The 20,736-nt window shown below is 37.7% G+C and overlaps 1 protein-coding gene across 3 annotated transcripts in view; it reads right to left on the minus strand.

Moving 5' to 3' along the window:
• Positions 1–6,903: 6,903 nt before the first annotated feature.
• LOC119647637 (UPF0518 protein GJ17503) overlaps positions 6,904–20,736 on the minus strand; it is a 50,107-nt gene continuing 36,274 nt past the window's right edge. Inside the window, exons 4-8 of one of the 3 annotated variants that reach the window (XM_038048698.1) lie at positions 16,537–16,710; positions 10,014–10,830; positions 9,460–9,954; positions 8,761–8,799; positions 6,904–7,979 (exon numbers count right to left, since the gene is read on the minus strand). In XM_038048698.1, the coding sequence (XP_037904626.1) occupies positions 7,642–7,979; positions 8,761–8,799; positions 9,460–9,954; positions 10,014–10,830; positions 16,537–16,710 (1,863 nt within the window). In that variant the 3' untranslated portion in view covers positions 6,904–7,641. Of the gene's footprint in view, positions 7,980–8,760; positions 8,800–9,459; positions 9,955–10,013; positions 10,831–16,536; positions 16,735–20,736 lie in introns of all 3 variants that reach the window. The other 2 variants (XM_038048697.1, XM_038048699.1) reach the window with 2 other exon arrangements.

Consider the following 20,736-nt stretch of genomic DNA (forward strand, 5'->3'; position numbering starts at 1 on the left):
TTATAAGTGTAATTTTTAGTATAAAAAATGCAAAATTATTGTTGTCTGCTTTTGCGTTTTCCATCAATAAATTCGGGATCGTTAAAAAGTTAATGATGGCCGATATTTTTCGCCTTTTCATATCGCAGTAATTTGATCATATGTCGATGGCAAAAGGGATTATTACGGAAGTTTGGCGGCAAATATTTGTTCTAATCTCTTGCAGTTGTAGGAAGAAAAGATATGCATGCCCAATTCAAAAACAATCAAGAGCGTACATTGTAATTAAACAACAGATAAGACCGGAATGAAAGATCACAAAGGCAGGATATTACTTTGGTCGCAAAGGGACTTTACCAACAGTTGTGATATACCTGTATGTTTATCATAAAACCCTATCTGGACTATAGTGCATCAACCATTTACACGCCATTGCCATCAATTCCTGAAAATGTAAGTTTCAGATCCACTCGTCGGCCAACCTAGGATAGTGTGCCCCATTGCATGACATACCCGGCAATGGAGTTCTCTTTCTTTCTTAATGCATGACCTACCCACGGCTACCCCTGCCTTCTCATCAACATTTGCACGGGTACCGCCCTGTATGCCGATAAAGTTCTTCAGTTATTACTGTCCCAGGCCAAAGTATCTCGATGAAACAACGCAGACATGAGATGATGAAAGCTTGGAGATTTTTAGTAACAATAGTGGTCACTTTCTATGTACTACTCCAATATAGCGGCACAAAGGGAACATTTCAGAAACAGTGAAGGTGCTAAACTGGCTACCTAACTTTACAGACGTTGAACGCATTCGATGTTTTGCTCATAATTGCAAATAAGAAGACTGCGATGACCAGTTGGACCGAGAACGTTAGTTTTCATTACACGTTTCGCTTCTGGCTTTTGGCCAAGGACCGTGCTAGCAAGGAAAGCAAGTAAATATCATCAGCATAGTCGCGGTGTTTCAGGAAAGACGACGCCATCCATTGAACCTCTCCAGCCAAGGTAGCATGAAGAACGTCACCGATAGCCAGAGGAAAAAGTACAGGTGACAAGATGCAATCCTGGCAGATACCCTGGACAGCGATGTGAGATTTCAGATACAATCCGGGTTGATACTGTCGAAAGCCAGATGGAGTAAGGACTTTAAATTAGCACAGTTAGTCGGTATATCAGGATCCAGAGCAGTAGATGCGAGCAGTCAGGCAATATCGACGAAGAGGCAAGAAAAATCCAAAGCAAACGGCTACGAAACTTCGAAAATCAATCATATAGTATATCGATTGACTTTTTAAAGTTGGTTTAATCGAAATTAGACAGCCACCGTTGCTATATGTCTGAAGTACAAATCTTCTGCGACATCCTAATTCAAAAAGAAGTGATAAAAAATATCCAGCCGCACACTTTTATAGCGCTAATCGTAAATGTTGTCCATAAAAGTAGCTGAAAAGTTATTAGCACAGGATTGTTAGATTTATCAAAAAATGTAGCACCACCGTTTCGGGTGTGATTGTGTGGAAGAGAAATATTACGTTGCTTGCTTGCAGAGTAGGAGCAGCCAAATTACCTAACTTTTCTGCAGACAAGAGATAACAATCGTTAAGCAAGGAACTCCAACCACACTACATAAATGCAATATAACTCATTTTGATTTATTTGGAACTGGTTAACTGATAGTGTGTAATTTGGCGCAAAACCACAGCCTCCTGAATTTCATCAACTTATTCTGCTGAGGTCATCCATCTTCAGGAACGTCTTAAACTCTAGCGTAATTCGTTATCAAAAGCAGATTAATTTCAACCAGTGGATGCCACCAAGAATAGGTTCCTTGTAAGATTTAAGGAACACTTTATATTTCTTAATTACTATACGGGCGGTATCAAGTTCCCTAAATGTAGTACGTTCATTCCACCCTGAGTTGGTCGGATTAGCCCGGCGTAATTAATCAAAGCGATACGGTTGCTGCCGCTGTGTTGGTGCTCTGGATCGACACGCGGAAGACTACAGGTACAGGAACTCAAGTCAGTCAGTCTCACAATACCCCCGGAGAGCTTATCAACATAGTATTTTCAACTCAAAGTCAAAAAGACTAAATTGTAAGAGTCAACTTAGGTGGATTTCCGGAATTACTTCCCAAAGTGCAACGACCCTCTAAAAATGGTAAAAGAAAAATCAAACTAAAACAACGGTTAAGCTTACATATTGGGTATATTAAGTTTTAGGATGGGTCTTCAGAAAAAAAGGAAAAGAGGGTATAAAAAATATTCTAGTGAAATTGTTCTATGTAAACATCATTTAAATTGACGCGCTGTTGAGCACGTTCCGCGCGCTTCTCTAGAGCATGTATGTAGTCTGCCTCTCTAATTGTCTTCAATTCGTTGGTTACCTTTTGAAGCGCCTAACCGTTATCGAAATGACGACCTTTTAACATCAGTTTCAGGTTAGGGAATAAACAATAGTACGATGGAGCCAGATCAACTCAATAACGCGGAGAGTGAAAAACGATAATTTTATGTTTTGCCAGTTTTTAAATTCGATGTTACTTTATGGGCTGGTGCCCCTATGCAGAGAAAACCGTGAAAACCCGTAAAAACGCAGATAATACTTTTGCGAAGCCGACCCACAGGTCTCAGAATTCTATGCATTACCTTTTACCGGAAAGGACGAATTCCTTGTAAATCAAGTCTCTAGAGTCAAAAAATTCACCAACGTTGTTCTAACGCGCAAATTTTGGAAACTAAGTTTCTTTGCTCTCGGTAAACTTGAGCCAACCCAGGTTGCACTCTGGTGTTTGCTTTCGATGTCATAATCAACATCAGGCTTCATTATCAATCACATTTTTTAAAATTCCGGATCATTACCGCACGTATCAATAAGCTCATAATGAAAGTTCATCCGATATTCCCATTATTCCGCCCTTAACGTATGCGGCACGAAATGAACCAAAAAAAAATCCCAGTCCACCCAACTGCGAATGAGTACCTGAGACAAATCAGGGTAATAATCACGGCGAGCATAATGCTGACCACATTGCCTCCTACAGTCTGCCATAGTCCTGTTCAAGGCCCAGATGCAATTGGACATGCCACGCCAACGACTATTATTAATGGTCTTGCGTGTTGCGCCCTGCGTGTTTACATTAACCGAATTCATGTCCGAACAAACAAACTGATTCTACTTTCCTTTTTGTCAATGATTTTAGTTTATTTCCCCGGGGCAATTTTCACAAGACATCTTGTAGATGTCGTTTTTTTCCGTCCGTCATTCCTCTTTAGCACTTTGATAGCGAGCAAGGGGATGCCACTTGTTGATTTGATCCAGTATTTCTTGCTTTTCCAACTTTTTTACAATGGCCAGAACGTCATCCACATATCGTAACCAAACTCTAGGTTTGGTCATTTGTCTTTCCATTTTCTTTTCTAGACCTGCCATGAAAATTTCACTTAATAGTAGTTATAAGGGGTACCCATTGCTGTCCCTTTGGTCCTCTTATAAAATTTATTTCGAAAAGTAAAATAATTTTCTGACGTACATGTCGCTGCTAGTTTGGCCTTTCTCTTACCCTCCGGAGTATTATCATGCTGTTCGATCCATTCTTCTAGCTTACGTACCGAAATGCTCGGAAATAGTGCCGAAGAAGCCGACCTCTATACAGTACTCCTTCAATCTCTCCATGACTTCTGCTGTGTTTCTTATTGTTGTGCTGTTGCAAATACTACCAATATTTTGCATTCCACATATCACCCATTTGGCTGTATTGTACGGTCGGGGGTTCGTATCTGCTGTTATCTCCCTCATTTCTTCCCCTTCTTTGTGAATTTTTGGTTGGCACCAAATTACTGGAAGGCCCGGGTTAGGCATTCTAAGCTGTGGCATGTTTGTTATAATTGATTTCCACTCCTTCAGCGCCTTTTCCACTCGTTTAATCGAATCCTATATACACGCGACTGGCACTAAATACAACCACAGTAGCGGTGAAAACCTTGTCTTTTTGCTTGAACCTGCGTGCACTCATATACAAGTATGCCGATGCTGAATATATTGCAGATGCAATGCTAACTTTAGTGATTTCTTGGGGATTGAATATGGAGGATTTTATTGGTCAAGGATACAATAGATGTAGTGCGAAGGATTTAGTGTAAAGCAATCTGAACTAACTCACTAACATTCGTAATGTAGTTAGGACAATAAAAAGAACCATCAAATTCCTTCGTGATAGTCCTTTAAGAAGAAGACTGATCGGTGTTCTTTAAATGTTTCGTGAAACTCGGTGTGCTAAAAAGCGCTAATCCATATGGAATATGAATTGTTTTGACTATGATGTTGTTAATGAACTATCAGAATGAACGGAAAATTGGTATCGTAAAATGAACCTGAAAGCTTAATATGTCCTGAGATGTTTAAGCAAAACCATTTACCATTATCAACGACAAAGGAAGAGCCATCCCAGTAATCTGAAAAATGACATGAAATCCTCGCTAGCTAGGTTCAAAAATGTTAGAGAGGGCCTTAGACAGTTTATTCCCTCTTACACTCGGGGCTATTACATTTTCTGAAGATTTCTGACCGAATTTAATATTTTATTCAAAGTTTTAATTTCTTCTTTTTCGGCCTTCGCTGTTTCCGTCAGCCTTTGGGTCCTTTCCGATACACTTGAATGTTCGCACTAATCTTAGCTACAACATGACCATAACCACGGATATGTTTTCGCCTTTGAAATTTCTAATAAATTCTGGAAGAAAGAAAGCTCCACCGAACGCATTATTCGTCCAAGGATTGTTAGTTGTCAACCCTATTGGTCTGGAAAGGTTATTGACTATATCGGCAGTCTTTGTCCATAAGAAATCTAACCCAAAAAAGAGAAGTCCGTGGACTACAAAAGAAGAAGTGGTCCGGTCCATGATCGCTTCCCAAGTGATCTGGGTGCGGACTCAGGACTCCCAGCATCCTCAACAAAAAATTTAGATCCCTTGATTCACTCAAATAGGGGGTTTTCAGATGAACAAGGATTAAACGAAATGAAGACATTGATTATGTAAAAAGATTGTTAAATTCGACATAAATTATACCAAAAAATGCATGACAACGACTAAAACGCGATGCATATCGTGAGTCAACAATCAACTTTCATGTAAGAGACTAGGAAGGGAGGCGTCTTGAACCCAAGTGCGCAAACACGAAAACACCCACAACCCTTTAATATTTTATTCAATTACAAACTGCAATTAGAAAGTGCTCCACCTTTTATACACATCTATCAAACAAATTGTGACGGTGCCAATTACTTCCAGACACTTCTCTGGAATTAGAAATTTCAATTATCTTTCTTTTCTACTGAAGTGATATATTGCTTGAAAGTTCGTATCAGTCTACTCACAGCTCTCATCACAATGAGAAAGAGGATGGGCACCACAATAAGAAGCAGGATCGATATTGAATTTAAATAAACATATCACATAAACACAGCTTTCATTCTGCTGTCTACCTAACCTGGCGCTTCTCAAAGTGGTGACCCCGAATTCAAAAAAGGAAAATTGCCGGGTTCAAGGTAAACATAAAAGCAGTGACAACGAGAATGGTTCCAGACAAGATTATGACTCCCACCGCGGTAAACTAGGTACCAAGTTTTCCAGACTGCAACTCCCACGAATCTGAGATGTAGCTTAAATTGGTGGAGACAAGCTTTGTGAACTATAACATAAAAGACCTACAACGGCAATATTTGCAAGTCATAGCGGTGCTGCAGCCGGGATATGTCACCGAAGTCCGCAGCATAATTACACAGTCCATGATAGATAGCTCATATCACCGCTTACATGACGAATTTATAAAACGGTTAGGTGCCAGTCAGGAGGGGAAAATGAAACGTTTTCAAATGTTACGTCAATGGGTGTCAACAAGGCAGCAAAAGAATCTTCATATTCAAAGACCTAGCAACAACAATCCATGTCTTCATCCGTAACGATGGTCTAAAGAAAATACTTCAACATCCATACCAGGGTCCATATCGGGTAATCAGTAGAACGGATAAGTTCTTTAAAGTTGAAGTGGCCGTACGTATCATTACAACACCCATTCATCGGCTCAATCCTGCTTACCCAATGGCATACGATATCGCAGCGAACCCGATCTTGGACCACCAACAGGAGACCTCCGTGGCAATGCTCACTCCCGACAGAAACATCAGAAAAATCGTTCAAGTTCCCGTTCAACAATCTGAAGTGTTTGGAATAATAAAAACTTGCTTTTTATAATCGCTAGTGTTATTTGTTGGTTGGTTGGCTTGTTAGCACTGATAAAGGCAACAAATGGTTCCCGGAAATCTATATTTGCGAGACCAATAAATAACACCAGTGAATAAAAAAAGCAAGCTAGGGAATGTTAGGACGAAACGACGAGAGAAAGACGAGAAAACGAAGGAATATTGCATATTATTAAATGTGTTCTACCTTGTCCCTGAACAAGACTAAGAAAATACTGTCAATGTCGCTAACCCGCGGCCACTACACATTTTGAGAAATGAATGACGTTGATTATACAATATGCAATGACAACATGAACGGTTTAATACATAGAGAAGAACAGCAAACTAGGTTGGCATCTTCCAAATTCAATATGAAGCAAATACCAAATTATGGTTGGTATATCTGTTTACTTAAAGGAAAGTCGCGAACATGCTTATTAATCCTTTTCATAATTTTATCTAGAGTACGGAAGTAGAGGAACAATCTTGAGGTGAAGCTTGAGCCATGGAATGGCTAGGTAATGTGACGTAAGATGCATGCTAAAATCAAATTATGAATTCATAATAAAGAGTGAAATAGGCGATGGGGAATTATACTCTTGACAGGAATTCTTCGATATGTTCCCAACTAGTTCAAATTAGAATCCAATATGGTCTCCCAAATGAAATCCAATAAAGTAAAAACTGTCAAAATAACTTTATTTATCCTTCGATAAACATAAAAAATACGTACAATGTCTATAAATATTAGGTTTCTTTATCTGTATATGTTATAATGTCACTGCTAATTTTAACCCTTTTATCACTCACACAAAACGTATTATTGGCGACATACTTTGTTTACTTTGTATAAATGTGGTACGGTACCTCGATTTGAACTTCATGCGTAAAAAGCAAATAATAATCAGCCAATGTTTGTTCGCTCAATAAATAACTTTTTAGAATTCAATAATATGCAGAAATAAAATTTATCACTGGGTTTGTGGATGCTTCAATTATCATTGCCTCTACCAACTGTATCCATTTATTACAACAATTGACAGGGCTGAGGCTATCTAGTCACTAAGGGATTTGTTTCATACTTAACTCATGCCTTCGTAACGGCGGACGAACATATTGAATGCTATTGCATCCCAGTATAATTTTGATCACATACGAAATACTTCGGAAACTGATAAGCAACATCGGACCCGTCTGTTTAGATGTAAATTATGAGTACTTTCGATTTATGATAAAACTGTGTCTTAAATCGCCATCATGAAGATAGATTTAGTCAACTCAATTAAAGTTCTTCACACATGCACATTCCACTCTGCTCTTCATAAAATAAATTTCACTTTAAAAATCTTATCTACGTACTGGGCAAAGTCATTTACAAATGAATCTACAAAAAAAGAAAATTACTATCCTAATTCGTTAAAATGTTTCGGCCAACATAACGATCGACTGTTCGTGTGATATTGCTGCTAATTCTTTTAGCCATTCGTCTAATAAAACAGCACACAGTGCTAAATCGCGCGTACGTTCTGTTCCGCTAGTATTAGCTATTGCACCAATGGTCGATGTCATCGAAGATAGTGAATCAAGAGAGTTCGGTTCTGAGCTTGTGGCGCCTACGCTACTCATGTTAAGGGAATTCGATGCAGTGGAGTATGCACTTGTATCTCGTAGTGGTATGCCCCCTTGATTCACATTCACAGGGCTGTTTGTTAAGGAGACACCCTGTGGAGCTTGTGCAGTCGGTTGAACAGAACCTGTAATAGAAAAACGTCAAAGGAAATTTGTTAGGTGAGTTCTGGTGAAAAATAAAATGTGGAATGGCATACGCATGAGCATGGACATGCTTCAAAACATTTACATATTTGTAATGGGATGACATAGATGCAACACATATCGATAGTTAGTAGTTCTTATGTTAGTTATATACGGGAAATCCAGTACAAGCACTACTTTTCCTGGCATGTAAGCTCAAAATAGAGAAGAAGCAAATATAAAATTGAAAACGGCCTGCAAAAGGCAATAATACTCAAATAGCACGATAAAGTGGCATTTCGGCCATTTTAATGCACAACATAATATGAATAATTGAAGATCACATTTTCTGATTAAATGATGATAGAATGATAAGGTAATTCAAATATTTCAGCAAAACCCTAGGAACGAAAATAAAAAATATGCGAAAAATGTTAACTTGAGAATAAAACGAGACTATTCCAGAAATTCTTTAAAAGCGACTAACTTGCACAATCACTTTCACTTAGTAAAATTGTCCCTAACTGATTTCTCTTATCCAACTAAATAAGGAGCGAAAGTACCTAGGAAACGAACTAAAATCACAATACTAGAGAGAATACGACAAAGATTAATATAGATTTGAAATTACAATTAAATAAAGCAAATAAGCCAGCATGCAGGATGTTAAAGTTAAATTTTCATATCTACTGTATTATTTGCCTACGGGAATCAAAATCGTTAAAAACATAAAATTTATTAACTACTCTTTTCTGTGTTATGTTTTTTAACAAAAATATTTACCGGTGAAGAATGCTTTTATTTGCGATAAACCTGATGAAGCTAATAAAAAAGAGAGAAAGATGTCAAAAATACTTTTTTCAATGATTAAGAAAAAGTTAAGTCGAGTTACTGGAAGAGTTCAGGTAGAGAAATGGACTGGAGAATTTTTATAAAAAGGAAGTCCATAGGAAATATTGTTGTTTTTTTGTTTAATGAAGAAAATGAATTTTTAGAGCACTGAAGTATATTTTGTTATCGATTATTTGTTTATTGTCTAGCTTAATTCTGAATTTCATCAAGAAAATTCAGTGAGACTGCACTTTGAAACCAAACTTCCATGATTTCAGCAAATCAAAGATATTCTGTTCCCAAATAATCGACACTATTCTTCATGAAAACTTCTCGAAAAATAAGATTGACCGAATTATCGATAGTCGCCTTTTACCCTATGAAAATATCGAAAGCTTTTATGTGCATGTCGTAATGATACAAAAAAATGAACAAATAAATCAGGTGTAATATTGTGCAGAAAACATCAATGTAGTTATGTAGGATAAAACGTATCTGTAAGTGTAATGTTAACTATTCGAGGTATGAAGATCATGTGAAAGTAACACAAACATACTGAATAAATTCTGTCAATCCTATTTTAAAGTCAATAGACACGGCAAGTTCATGGAATCACCTTTTATGCAAATAATACGGGTGCAATATTCTTACCATTTTGTCGCCGAAAAACATTGGCCAGTGATTGTGAGAAGCTTTTTCGTTTTGGATCGCTTCTTCTGAACGGATCGTATGAGGACGATGGTGTTAATTGTGGGGGCGTAGTGGCGGATATATTTGCATATGTTGTCTGATTGTAGGAAGAACCATTTTTCCCTGGATTTTTCGATGACTCAACTGCATTCTTACGAGCGTTCAGTAAACGGAATTCACGATCGACTAAAAATGAGCGAGCAACATCAATGATTTCCAACGAATCTTCAGTTACTGGCAATTCGGCATCGATTTGTTGCTTCAAAATACGGAGAACTTGGTGGAACGACGGTGTGTCGGAAGTTGTTGCGATATCCGGTCGTAATAGAATTGAATGAATTAATGGCAAAGGATACCATGCAATTCGTGTTATGAGGCCGGTAAGGTGAAGGTTTACGTACAAACTGTTGCTCGTGAATGTTTGTAGTTTTCCCCAAATAGAATTTAAGAAAGGACCTGCAGAAAACATCTCTGAATGCAATAGAAACAAGTGAAAAATAACAATAAGTGCTTACCTAAACTGACTGTCCCTTGCGTGAACAAGTCCTCGGAGAAATCTAAATCGACAAGCGATTCATTTTTCCGACTCGATATTTTCCAACTAGGTTCCTGTGAATGTTTTCGTTGACTATCATCCAAATCACAGCTGGTGTTCGATAGAGGTGTGATAAAAGAGACACCTAAAGGGTCTGTGTCGTCATCTGGTCGCCACTTGAACGATTCATAACCACTTGATTCCCCTATCGATTGCAAGCTATCATACTTATTTTTATCACAATCATAACTTTGTGCATTCTCATTGGCATTCGGCGATAATGTGAATTCGGCAAAGAAGTTTCTAACCATCTCAGTTAATTTCTCAAATGATTGTCCATTCGAGCCGTTTGAACGTTTTGGCGGCCACTTTTGATATCGATATCGACTTGTCCATTGCGAACAAGCTGAATAGCATTGGGCTATTCTGTGATGTGCTTCAAATAGATATGCATAATAATTTGAATAGAGGCTATCCCCGGAAAGTAGACCATAATGATTCCAATTAGCTCCTATTGTTTTGCTCACGGACGGCATTTGTACACTTGTAGATTTCGATGGTGAATCCGTAGAAAGTCGGGATTTATTTATATTGGCTGCATGTTTCATTACATCGGGAGTTAGATCCATGAAAAAATCTACCGCATCTATATATGGATCAATTTTGTTGATTTTATGTCGATGTGAAATTGGAATATGTTTTCCAGGTAACAAATATTTTAACAGTAATTCTAACATGATATCTTCACAATGCAGGCTTAGTAATGTATCAAATAGTGACAGGGACACCATACACAGCTGGAAAGATAAAAAATAATTACTTCCAGAAAATAATTAAAGGCATAATTGTATATTTTTCGTTTACGTCCGGTAAATAATGCAACAAAATTCATAAAATTTCAATTATTGATATATTGATATAGGCAATGTTCCCAAAACTGAAACGCTTTCTTGGGCATGTCCTTAAGAATTGATTTTATATAAACCTAGATATTTCCAATCGTGATCCAATGGTTACTTTTCATAGCTCGTTTTAAGTTTAAAAACAAAGCAAAGGGGACGCCAGGTCATCATGACTATAGGGAGGCTGCAAAACCAATGAGATAAGGATCCTGGGTAGGAAATAATTGCAATGAAGACGCTGTGGCCTAGTGTGTTTTAGTATTCGTTCTCGATGTCGTTCTGACAGCATGGGAAAGCTGTGCTAAATTCTTTCTCGATCTCTAAGTAGAAAACTGTTTTCACAATAATCTCAGTCCCATTCAAAACAAAACAATGAGCATGGTTTTGATTCTGGACTTCTTCATGCGTTTTTCCCGGCGAAACGACTCTAAGGAGAATCATTGTGAACTCTGCTTTTTTGTCTATGGACCCTATTTCAAAATTCATGACTTTTTACATATTTCATGAGCTTTTCGCACTTGAACGTTCGCATGTTCTTTCGTTCTTCGATTAGCACTCGATCAGCTTAGATCAGTTCAAAAAAGTTGTTTGCTGAGCATTTGATCATGTCTGCCCTGCGGAGCAACGTGACCGAAAGCGGTTAGAGGTGATGTCAGCTTCGAATATGTTGCCCTGAAAACCCCACAGGGGTATTAATTATAATGAAACAAAGCCGTTGATTTGAAAATTTGGCTGGTCTAAGCCTACACTACAACTTTTTTTGTTGACGGATAGAGTGCATTAATTTTGAGGCGCGACTTACACCTCCTTCCTTTCGGCCACACTGTTCCGCGAGGTAAAAGTGAGGCACTCCCTGATGAGTTTGTCTCTACCCTGAAGAACGAAATCGTCAACTTTTTTTTTTTGAAAAGTTGGATATTCGTCGGAAAATGTGTGCTCCGTGCGCTAGAAGGAAGGATTAACACGTTGGCTGCGGGCGCGGATAAGTGTAACCCTTCCTTGTGGCGGCTTTATTTTAATTTGATATGAATGTATAATCAAATATTTATTACTTTAATATGAATAGCTTTTTCGCAACTTTCCAAGTTCCTAACGCGTGAGATCTGAAAAAAGACTTTCAGCGCCGTAGAATATACGGCGCTCGCCGGCAACATGTTAAGCCTCTCCTTAAAATTAATGCGCCATAAAGTAGCGGCCTCAGGATCGAACTTTAGAACAGAATTCAAACAATTACAACACTTACATCGACTCAAGAGGTTGATGGACGTTAATGACTGGTTCATTTTCTTTTTCTTCAGCCTTTGTCCCGTTCACAAGCGGGGTCGCCTCGTCGTGATCGGTTTCGCCATTTGGCTATATCAAATGCCTGATCTGGATGCAATCTCAAAGGCTTTTAAATCCCCATCCAGCCAATCAAGCCACCGTTGTTTCGGACTGCCTTTTGGTCGTTTATCATCGATTTCGATGTTCAGACCAATCTTGGCAAGTGAATTCTCGTTAGCGCGAATTGCATGACCATACCATTGAAGACGCCTCTCTCGCAATTTTTCCACGATCGGTGCAATCTCATAACGATCTCGGATGTCCTCATTTCGGATGTGATCAAAACGTGTCAAGCCACGCAACATCTTCGTCTCCATTACCGCAAGACGCCATTCATTGCCTTTTATAGTCGGTTCATGGTAATGAAGATCACACGTCCTAAGCTGCCGTGGCTGGAGTGCCGACAGAGACTAGATACATTTTGAAGATAACACCCATTAGGTTTCAGTGTGCTGTTTATTCCTTACTTCAAAGGAAAGCTGGTCCCATTACTTATGACACATATCCTGTATAAATTTCGAATATAGCAACTATGTAAATTTGCACTACAGTCGGATTAGCTAACAAAAATCTCTCCAAGCTTCTTTTTGGCCAAAGGTCTAATTTATTAATATCTCTTCAATGTATGTCTGTCCGTCTATCAGTTTGTCACACCCGATTTGGGATCAGCCGTTTCCGTTTCCGATTATCACGAAATATAGTGAGAATATGTGGCCTGTGTGCCCCTTTACATGCAGCGAGTAACGCCATGTTGTATTAAGTTTGAAGGGAGGCTCCCCATACATGCGAAAGGAGGGTGGACATTTTTTTCGCAGAATGTGGTCATATGGGGTATCAAATGAAAGAGCTCAAATACTGGTCTTATTTTTGATATGTTGTAAAACATAGAGGAGATAGAGCTCAAAATATGTACTCCAAAAAGTGAAAAGTCACCTTCTCAGAACCTATCCAACCGAAAAATCTGAAAAAGCAATCACATTGATGTATTTATATGAAATCTAGGCCTCAAAATACATTCCGTTCCGATATATGCACAAACAAAGTTAATAATAGTATATCACCATGCTTTAAAAGTTTACCGGAAACCCCCCCCCCCCCCGCCCCCTTAAGTTCATCTCAGAAATACAAAATTTGGCAGCAGCATAGGCGATAATATAAGACATAATTCTGAAGTTCTGATTTTTCCTTCTTTGGTTTTTTTTTTGTTATTTGCATATCAGTGTCAATTACTCCAGGGAGACTTTTGCGGCTGATAACCAATATAATAGACATATATGTACCTGGTTACCAACGGTTTCAATTTACGTACGTGCTTTTGTGCACGGAGTAAAGTGGAAATGCGTGAAGATGCGTTAGATTTGTTTGTTTATTTAGAATGAACACAATATTTATATCGTTGATATGTATGTGTATCTTAGAGTTTAGAAAAATATTGCGAAATTTTTTGTATTCTGAGCTATATACGAATGGAAAATCGTGCATAGAGAGTTGCTCACATAAGATAAACATAAAATCTTTTACCTAGGATGTTCAAACCAAAAGCAGTTAGCGGTAAGTCATATGTTTACTTAATAAGCAATTTCTTTTGGTTTGCATGTTATTGAAAAGATCCAGAAGGAAGGGATATGGTTGCCTCATAAATTGTCAGAGGGAAACCAGGAGCAACGAAGAATAATATCTGAAATCGTGACGGAAAAGTTTCATAGGAAGTCGTTGCTTCTTCGCATTGTGACTTGTGACGAGACGAGAAATGGGAGCATTTGAACAATATAAAAACCGAAGAAGTCAAGGGTAATTCCACGGCAGGCAACAACTTCGACCACAAAACGTAAAATCTATGGATTGAGATTCCTGCTGTGTTTCTGTTGCAGTCCGATGAAATTGTGTAGGCTGGATTGAAGGAGAGAGTTTTTACATAGTCCAAACTCAACAATAGACATCAAATGGTTCAACAAATACAGTATGTGTGTGGCCTAGCTTCTGCGAAAATGTCGGACTGCATAAGGAAAAAATGGAGGAAAGCACACTCCCTATTATTTTCATATTATATAACGCAATCCCCCCACCACCTCAACCCCTTTATAATAAAATGACAAAAATTAACTTTCCTCTCTCCATTTAAATTGTATATTCAAAAAAGAAAGCGTTGACATGCGCAACCAGAGTTAGCTTTTCACTTTTTTCAGCTTGGAATTCTTTCATAAGAGATGAGAGCACTGGGCGGTCATTAGTCTCTAGGGAAGCAATGTATTTGTTAGAATCCAATATTTTTTTCTTTAATTTCTAACTTTAAGAAGATTTTATTTAACGATTAAGAGAGTTCTGAGTGATGGTGAACCGGACAGTAAATTCTCTTCCATTGCTTGTGGTCCACTTACCCCGGCTTCTTGAGTTAAAATCCAATTTACAAAAATAGCCAACTAGGCAACTCTTCAAACCCTGACTCACCTCTGCCTTGGAAGAAGCGTGACCGAAGTGGCTATAAGCTGACATTTATATTTTTGCAAATTGGGTGCTAACCAAAAACAGGGGGGTCCGTTATCCAGAAGCAGTGAAGAAAATTTTCTTCTTAGCTTGTTCGATCTGCCATCCAGCCAAATGTCGAACTTAAGACCTTTCTAATCTTCAATCGTTTACTTAGATTAGCATCGAACGGCTTAGGCCTAACTTACTAGATGATTTTGCCTTCAATATAATTTATACTTACGTCGTTTTTTGGATTTACAAATGTAAAGGAGTAAATACCAGTTTGTAGTAACTTGGGTCACGCTCTCTCCCGACAGAGGCGTCTGATGAGTTGCCTCTGTCCTGGACAAAATCGTAAATCATCTATTCAAGTACAATTTGAAACTAAACTATTTGAAATAATTAAGACTTGTTTTTGCTTTTCGCCAGTATTATTTATTATACTCGCATATATCAATATTTCGGTGCTACAAGTCCGGGGAAAGGAGGGACTTCTAGCACTGATGATGGGAACAAGTAATTCTCGAAATATCGGTATATACAAGTATAATAAATAATGCTGGCGAAAAGCGTAAATTGGTCTGAACATCAAATCCGATGATAAACGACCAAAAGGCCATCCGAAGCAACGGTGGCTTGATATGCTGGATGGGGGTTTAAAAGCCTCGAGATTGCATCCAAATCAGGCATTTGATAAAATAAAATGGCGAATCCGATCACGACGAGCCGACCTCGCTTGTGAACGGGACAAAAGCTGAAGAAAAAGAAGAAGGCTGGCGAAAAGCAAAAACAAGTCTTCATTATTATTTCAAACAATTTAATAGTTAGAAACACCGCAAGGTTACACTTAGATAAGGTAAACTTGCTTTCGGGGCATCATATTGATTGTATTGGTTATGAGAATGGTTATGAAAAAAATTCAAACCCAGAAAATGTTCAAGAGGTCCCGAAATGACACATTACGGTCAACGAGTTAACTTATAAAAATGTGAATGTAGACTCGTGCCAATAATGACAAGGGAAGTTAAACATCAATATAGACGCCATTCAGAACTGAACAGAACAGAAAAACTTAAGAGCACGCGCAAGAGATAAAATCAATATGCCGTAACAATCGGAGAGGGATTCGTTCCATTTGTACTAACTTAAACTACAGAAAATTATGCTGGAGATCCTAAGTGGCACTATTTTTACTCCCTTTGATTTTTGCCAAAAAAATCTTACACATCATTTACCAGTCCTCACAATTCCTATTCAAATTTTTTTTTCAATTGACGTATCATATAGCCAACTAGCACCGTCTTAGCCAGACCCTTCAAAAACAGGCGTGAAAAGTGTTGTAGGACAAATTAAAATTCAACCACCAACATATTTGATGTATGGCTGAATTGATAGCTATCGAGACTAATTGGGCTTGCAGAAAATATCAAAATTGTCGCGTGAATCATATTTTAGGCATGATATCAAACGGAAAGGGGACAAATTTTTCAAGCCTTCGAAAAATGTAGAATTTGAAATGTTATATCGAGCCTGAAACTCAAAGAAAAAAGTCGTTCTACAATCAGCTTCAATTTCAATTTGAAAGTTTGGTTTAAATTCGAAGAATTTATTTACTCTGCAGTCATATAGTTTACCCTAGCATGATTTAAGCAATAGAATAAACTGTCTGAGCTTCCATTACCAATACAGTACGATTCCTCGCAATATTGATCTTCATTTCAGCTTCCTACCAATAAAATTCAAACGAGCAATTTGGTGATCTTTTATTACTTAAACTATTGATTCTGCAATAAAAATAAAGAAAATACTTACATTTGGATCTGAACTATTCACCCTATCGATGAGAACATCTATAATTCGTTGTCCATCAAATTTCTCTTCATCAAATAGAAATTTTATGAAAACTTTAAGCAATCCTGGCTCCGTTACAGAACGCATTATTAAATCCAAATAAGCCATCGCTGAAATTTGCGATTCGATGTTTGTCTGCAAATGTTTGCCTTTGAAAATCTGCAAAAATTTCGTTTGATTTTTCCGGGTGTGGTTAGTATAAAAAAAAAATAAAAGAAAGAAGAGATAAGCGAAGAGTTGTACTGGTGATTCATTTGTGGTAGTAGAGATAAACTTGACCGGTACCGATTAGTAACGTGATGAGTTATTGATAAATTTTGATTAGTGGACTTTTTGCAAACTCGATGGGCTTCTAAGTTGCTGTGTTTATATAAGATATGTACTTGTGGACGTAAGTCTTACTAGGTTGAAGATCAATTAATAACTCAGTTGATAGGTTTTTATCATATCGCATGAATGTGATTGATTTTCTATTTTTTTATATATTGTTCTTTAAAGGCTTTAAAAAGCTTGGCGATGAACGATTTTCTCCAACAAAGTACTATACTCCTTACTTATGTACTTTCTGCCGAAAGCAAATATTTGTTTCCATTCAAATTTGATGAAAGGTTAATTATTTTAAAAACTCCAAAACGACATAGGACAGCACTAAACTGAAAATGTGCGATCAAACAGTAAGAAAACATGGGCACAGGTCTTATACAAGCTTAACGCTTAGTTAAACCTGTTCTTTAATAAACAGACAGAGATTACAAGGACTGAAGGTTCAGATTAAGTTTATTCTTTGATGAAAGACAACACCACCAACACCATGAGGACATAAGCAATAAAGTGTAAGTGCAAATTCATATTTGAAATCTCAATTGACACAAAACTATCATTTCTCCTGTTTTCAAACTTCTTAGTTTAAAAAGACCTGCAAGTGTTGTATTATAGCAATTTAATCTAAACTAGAATGCCATGGGAAACCAAGACAATATACATCAACGCCAACTTTAAGCTAAGGATATTTCGCGCCAATGCTCTCTTTGTTGCAAACAAAACTCTGAATGTTACTCGGAAGTTCCAAATCTTCGTTAAAATCCGCCTCTGTCGTGTTATGGGGCACTCTTGTCTAACATAATCTCAATCAAAGAATCACTTTGGCATATGCATCAGATATATGCAAATGTGTGGATCAAAAGGCGGAAGTGGCACTGGACAAGCTACATATATTAAGGAAGGATGACCATTCCCTTCCTAGTCATGCCATGGAATAGAATCTAATTTCGTAAGTTTGCCAATGAGAGAAACACGTGGCGCGCAGTAAGCGGCAAAAATTGACAAAGATGGTATGTTCGTTTTGTTGACCCGAAGACGATGGCAATCTGTCATTGCTTGAGATGCCGCAGGGTCGGTCATACTGTAAGTTCTTACAGTTATCAAGAAAAGATGTATCGAATGTGAAAAAACACAGTTTGTATCCAAGGATTTTAAAACAAAAACCTCTCTCCTGCATCTTCCATTCCAGCAAGAATGGTTTCAAACTCTCAAAGACTCATTGATTAAATTCTAAAGTAGCTGAATGAGGCAACCATTAACTCAAATGATAAAAAAGCAAATCTCCTGACGGAGCGATATGCGAAACCCAAAATTTGACTTGGAAACGATCGGCGGGCGCCCTCGCACTCTGAAATAATTTGCCATCGAATCTCACTTTCTGCTCAACGTTCATGTCAGCTATCTTCTTCAGATTTGAACTACATAGGACAATCTTACCTCTTTCCTTAAGGAAAGGGTAGGGTTCTCAGCGTGCAAAAATGCACTATTTTACGAATGCTTTTAAGAATATTCTGTAAAATTTTGATGCAAAAATATTTTCAAAGAAGCCAGCGACAGAGCCTTACCCAGAGCGCCTTTAGAAAAAGACGATTTGCCGTATTCACTATATCTCAGTTGAAAATTATTTGAAAGAAAAAACCATTTGAATTTCGTTAAAATATGAATGAATTTCAGGTCTCAGATTTTTTTCTCTCTTTTAAAATTTTTGGTGACCATTTATTTAACCATTTTATTTTTCACGAAAAATTCCGCCATTTTGTAAGTAATCTCCCCACAACAGGTTAGCTTCCACACAGATTCAGAACAGTCGCTTTGCTAGAACTTCTATTTAACGTTGAATCAAAACAAATCAAAGAAGGTAAATACCCATTATCAATTCACACAGGAACTAATATTCGCTTTCTAATTTAAAGGACAACTCTGGTTTCACAGTGTCGGCTGCTTCGACTGCACGTACCGGTGTGTGGTCAGCATTGTAGTGGATACAGCCGTACAATGGGGTCGACACTTCGGGGAAATAGAAAAAGCGAAAAAAATTGACAGATGGGTACCGAATCCAATAAGCTGAAGACTTGATACTTCTTTTATTAGCCGCAATCGAGTGGATCCTTTGCGATGATGGGCGATAATTAAGACTATAATTGAAATGCGGAGAAGGCCTGAAGTAACATGCAAAAGTACCATTTCCCTTGTCAGCGTTACTTTATCCCGGATTGGCTTATTCTTCATTCGGAATATCTTTCAATAAGTATAGATATTTATTCCTTCGGAAAAAAATATTTTTTTTTTGTCTCTAAAATAAACAGAAATTACGCTCTCAATTCATCGTCGCTCGAAAATTTCTTTCCCGAAATTCTTTCTTCATTTACGAGGGCATGAAGGTCCTGAGAGTTTAAGTTGAGTACCTGCCATGCATGCATAATCCCACGATGTGTCCGAAGAGGCACAGATTAATTTCGAGACCACGTCAGAGCCCCACCATGACTGCCACAGTGGTACTATTATATTTTATATTCAGTGTAGGCTTAGCATTCATACCAGTGGAAGCGAGGCGGGCCGACAATATATCCCCCAGGAATTCTCACGGAACATACGCGCTCGAAGCTAAATCTGGACTATATAGCGGGTGAACCAATATTGAAAGAGGATCCGTTGCCATTGCATGGTGTTTTGTTTAGACCCAGGTTTCAGCTCCAGTAACAACGCGATGCAAAAAGTCTTCTCTGTTCTTCCTACAGACGCTCAAAAATTGGCGACAACACTCAACTAGCCTGTTTCTGATGCGGGATGAGTATTTTTGTTATCCATCTTGCGTAGACCTTAGATATACCAAGATAGAATTGTTATATGTAATACATTCTTCATTTTTGCAAGCTATTTCTTCTTCAAATGGAGATCTTCCAATATTAGGTTTTCAACCTTTCTCTTTATGGCAGATGCCCCAGTCTAGATTGTCCTTCGACGAATTTTGATCCTGCTTGGAAAGATGATGCCGCTTGTAAACCAAGTTTCCTGGACGAAAGCCTTAATTGGCAGATCACACCAATCCCAAACTTATTTCAAGAATTTTCCCTTGCTTGAAACTCATTTTTTCCCATACTTGCACTTTTCTACAGAATTTCTGGTCAACGATAACACACTGAATGAATATTAGATTTGTACACAACTCGATATTCATAGATTTAATTAGTCCCTTAGTTTAGTGCAACTAAAAAAGAGCAACCTTATCTACCACCACGCAACGCAGGACCCATATTTGGAAAAAGTTAATTCAAAAACTTTCCATGTTAAGAGTTTGTCGTATCCAAAGGACCTTTCACCTATCGATTCTAGGAAAAAATCGTGTCAAGAACTTGTGCAACTAGTTATGAAATTGATTCCGGGTCTGTAATTTTGGCCTTCGAAAAGCTTTTAAAATTTCTTTTAAAGTTAAAATCTCACAAATTTCCTATTTAAGAATTTGTTATATTTAGAAAAATAGCCACAATTGCAATGTGTTTTCATCTAACTTATCCTGACATTTTCAGACATTGCTATTTTTTTTAATTGTGGAATTCGAGTGTATTGATTAGCCTTTTTACAAGGGCCATGAATTTAGACCCTTTCGGAATAATCAATTGTGGAGAAAACAACAACGAGAAACTGTCAACTGTTTTGGAGAGCGACCAAAGTCTGATCATGCAAATAAGTTTCAATGACATTGTGTAATAATTTTATTTAACTCTGTAATATTGCGATTGAATTAGTTCAGTCTAATTAGCTGTGAAAGAAATTAATCTTTTAATGAGAAGGCGAAAAAATTCTGTTTCTCTTGGCGACCAAATGTGAAATAACTGAAAC

The sequence above is a fragment of the Hermetia illucens genome, chromosome 2 (genome assembly GCF_905115235.1).
Source record: "Hermetia illucens chromosome 2, iHerIll2.2.curated.20191125, whole genome shotgun sequence".
In the NCBI taxonomy this organism is placed as follows: domain Eukaryota; kingdom Metazoa; phylum Arthropoda; class Insecta; order Diptera; family Stratiomyidae; genus Hermetia; species Hermetia illucens.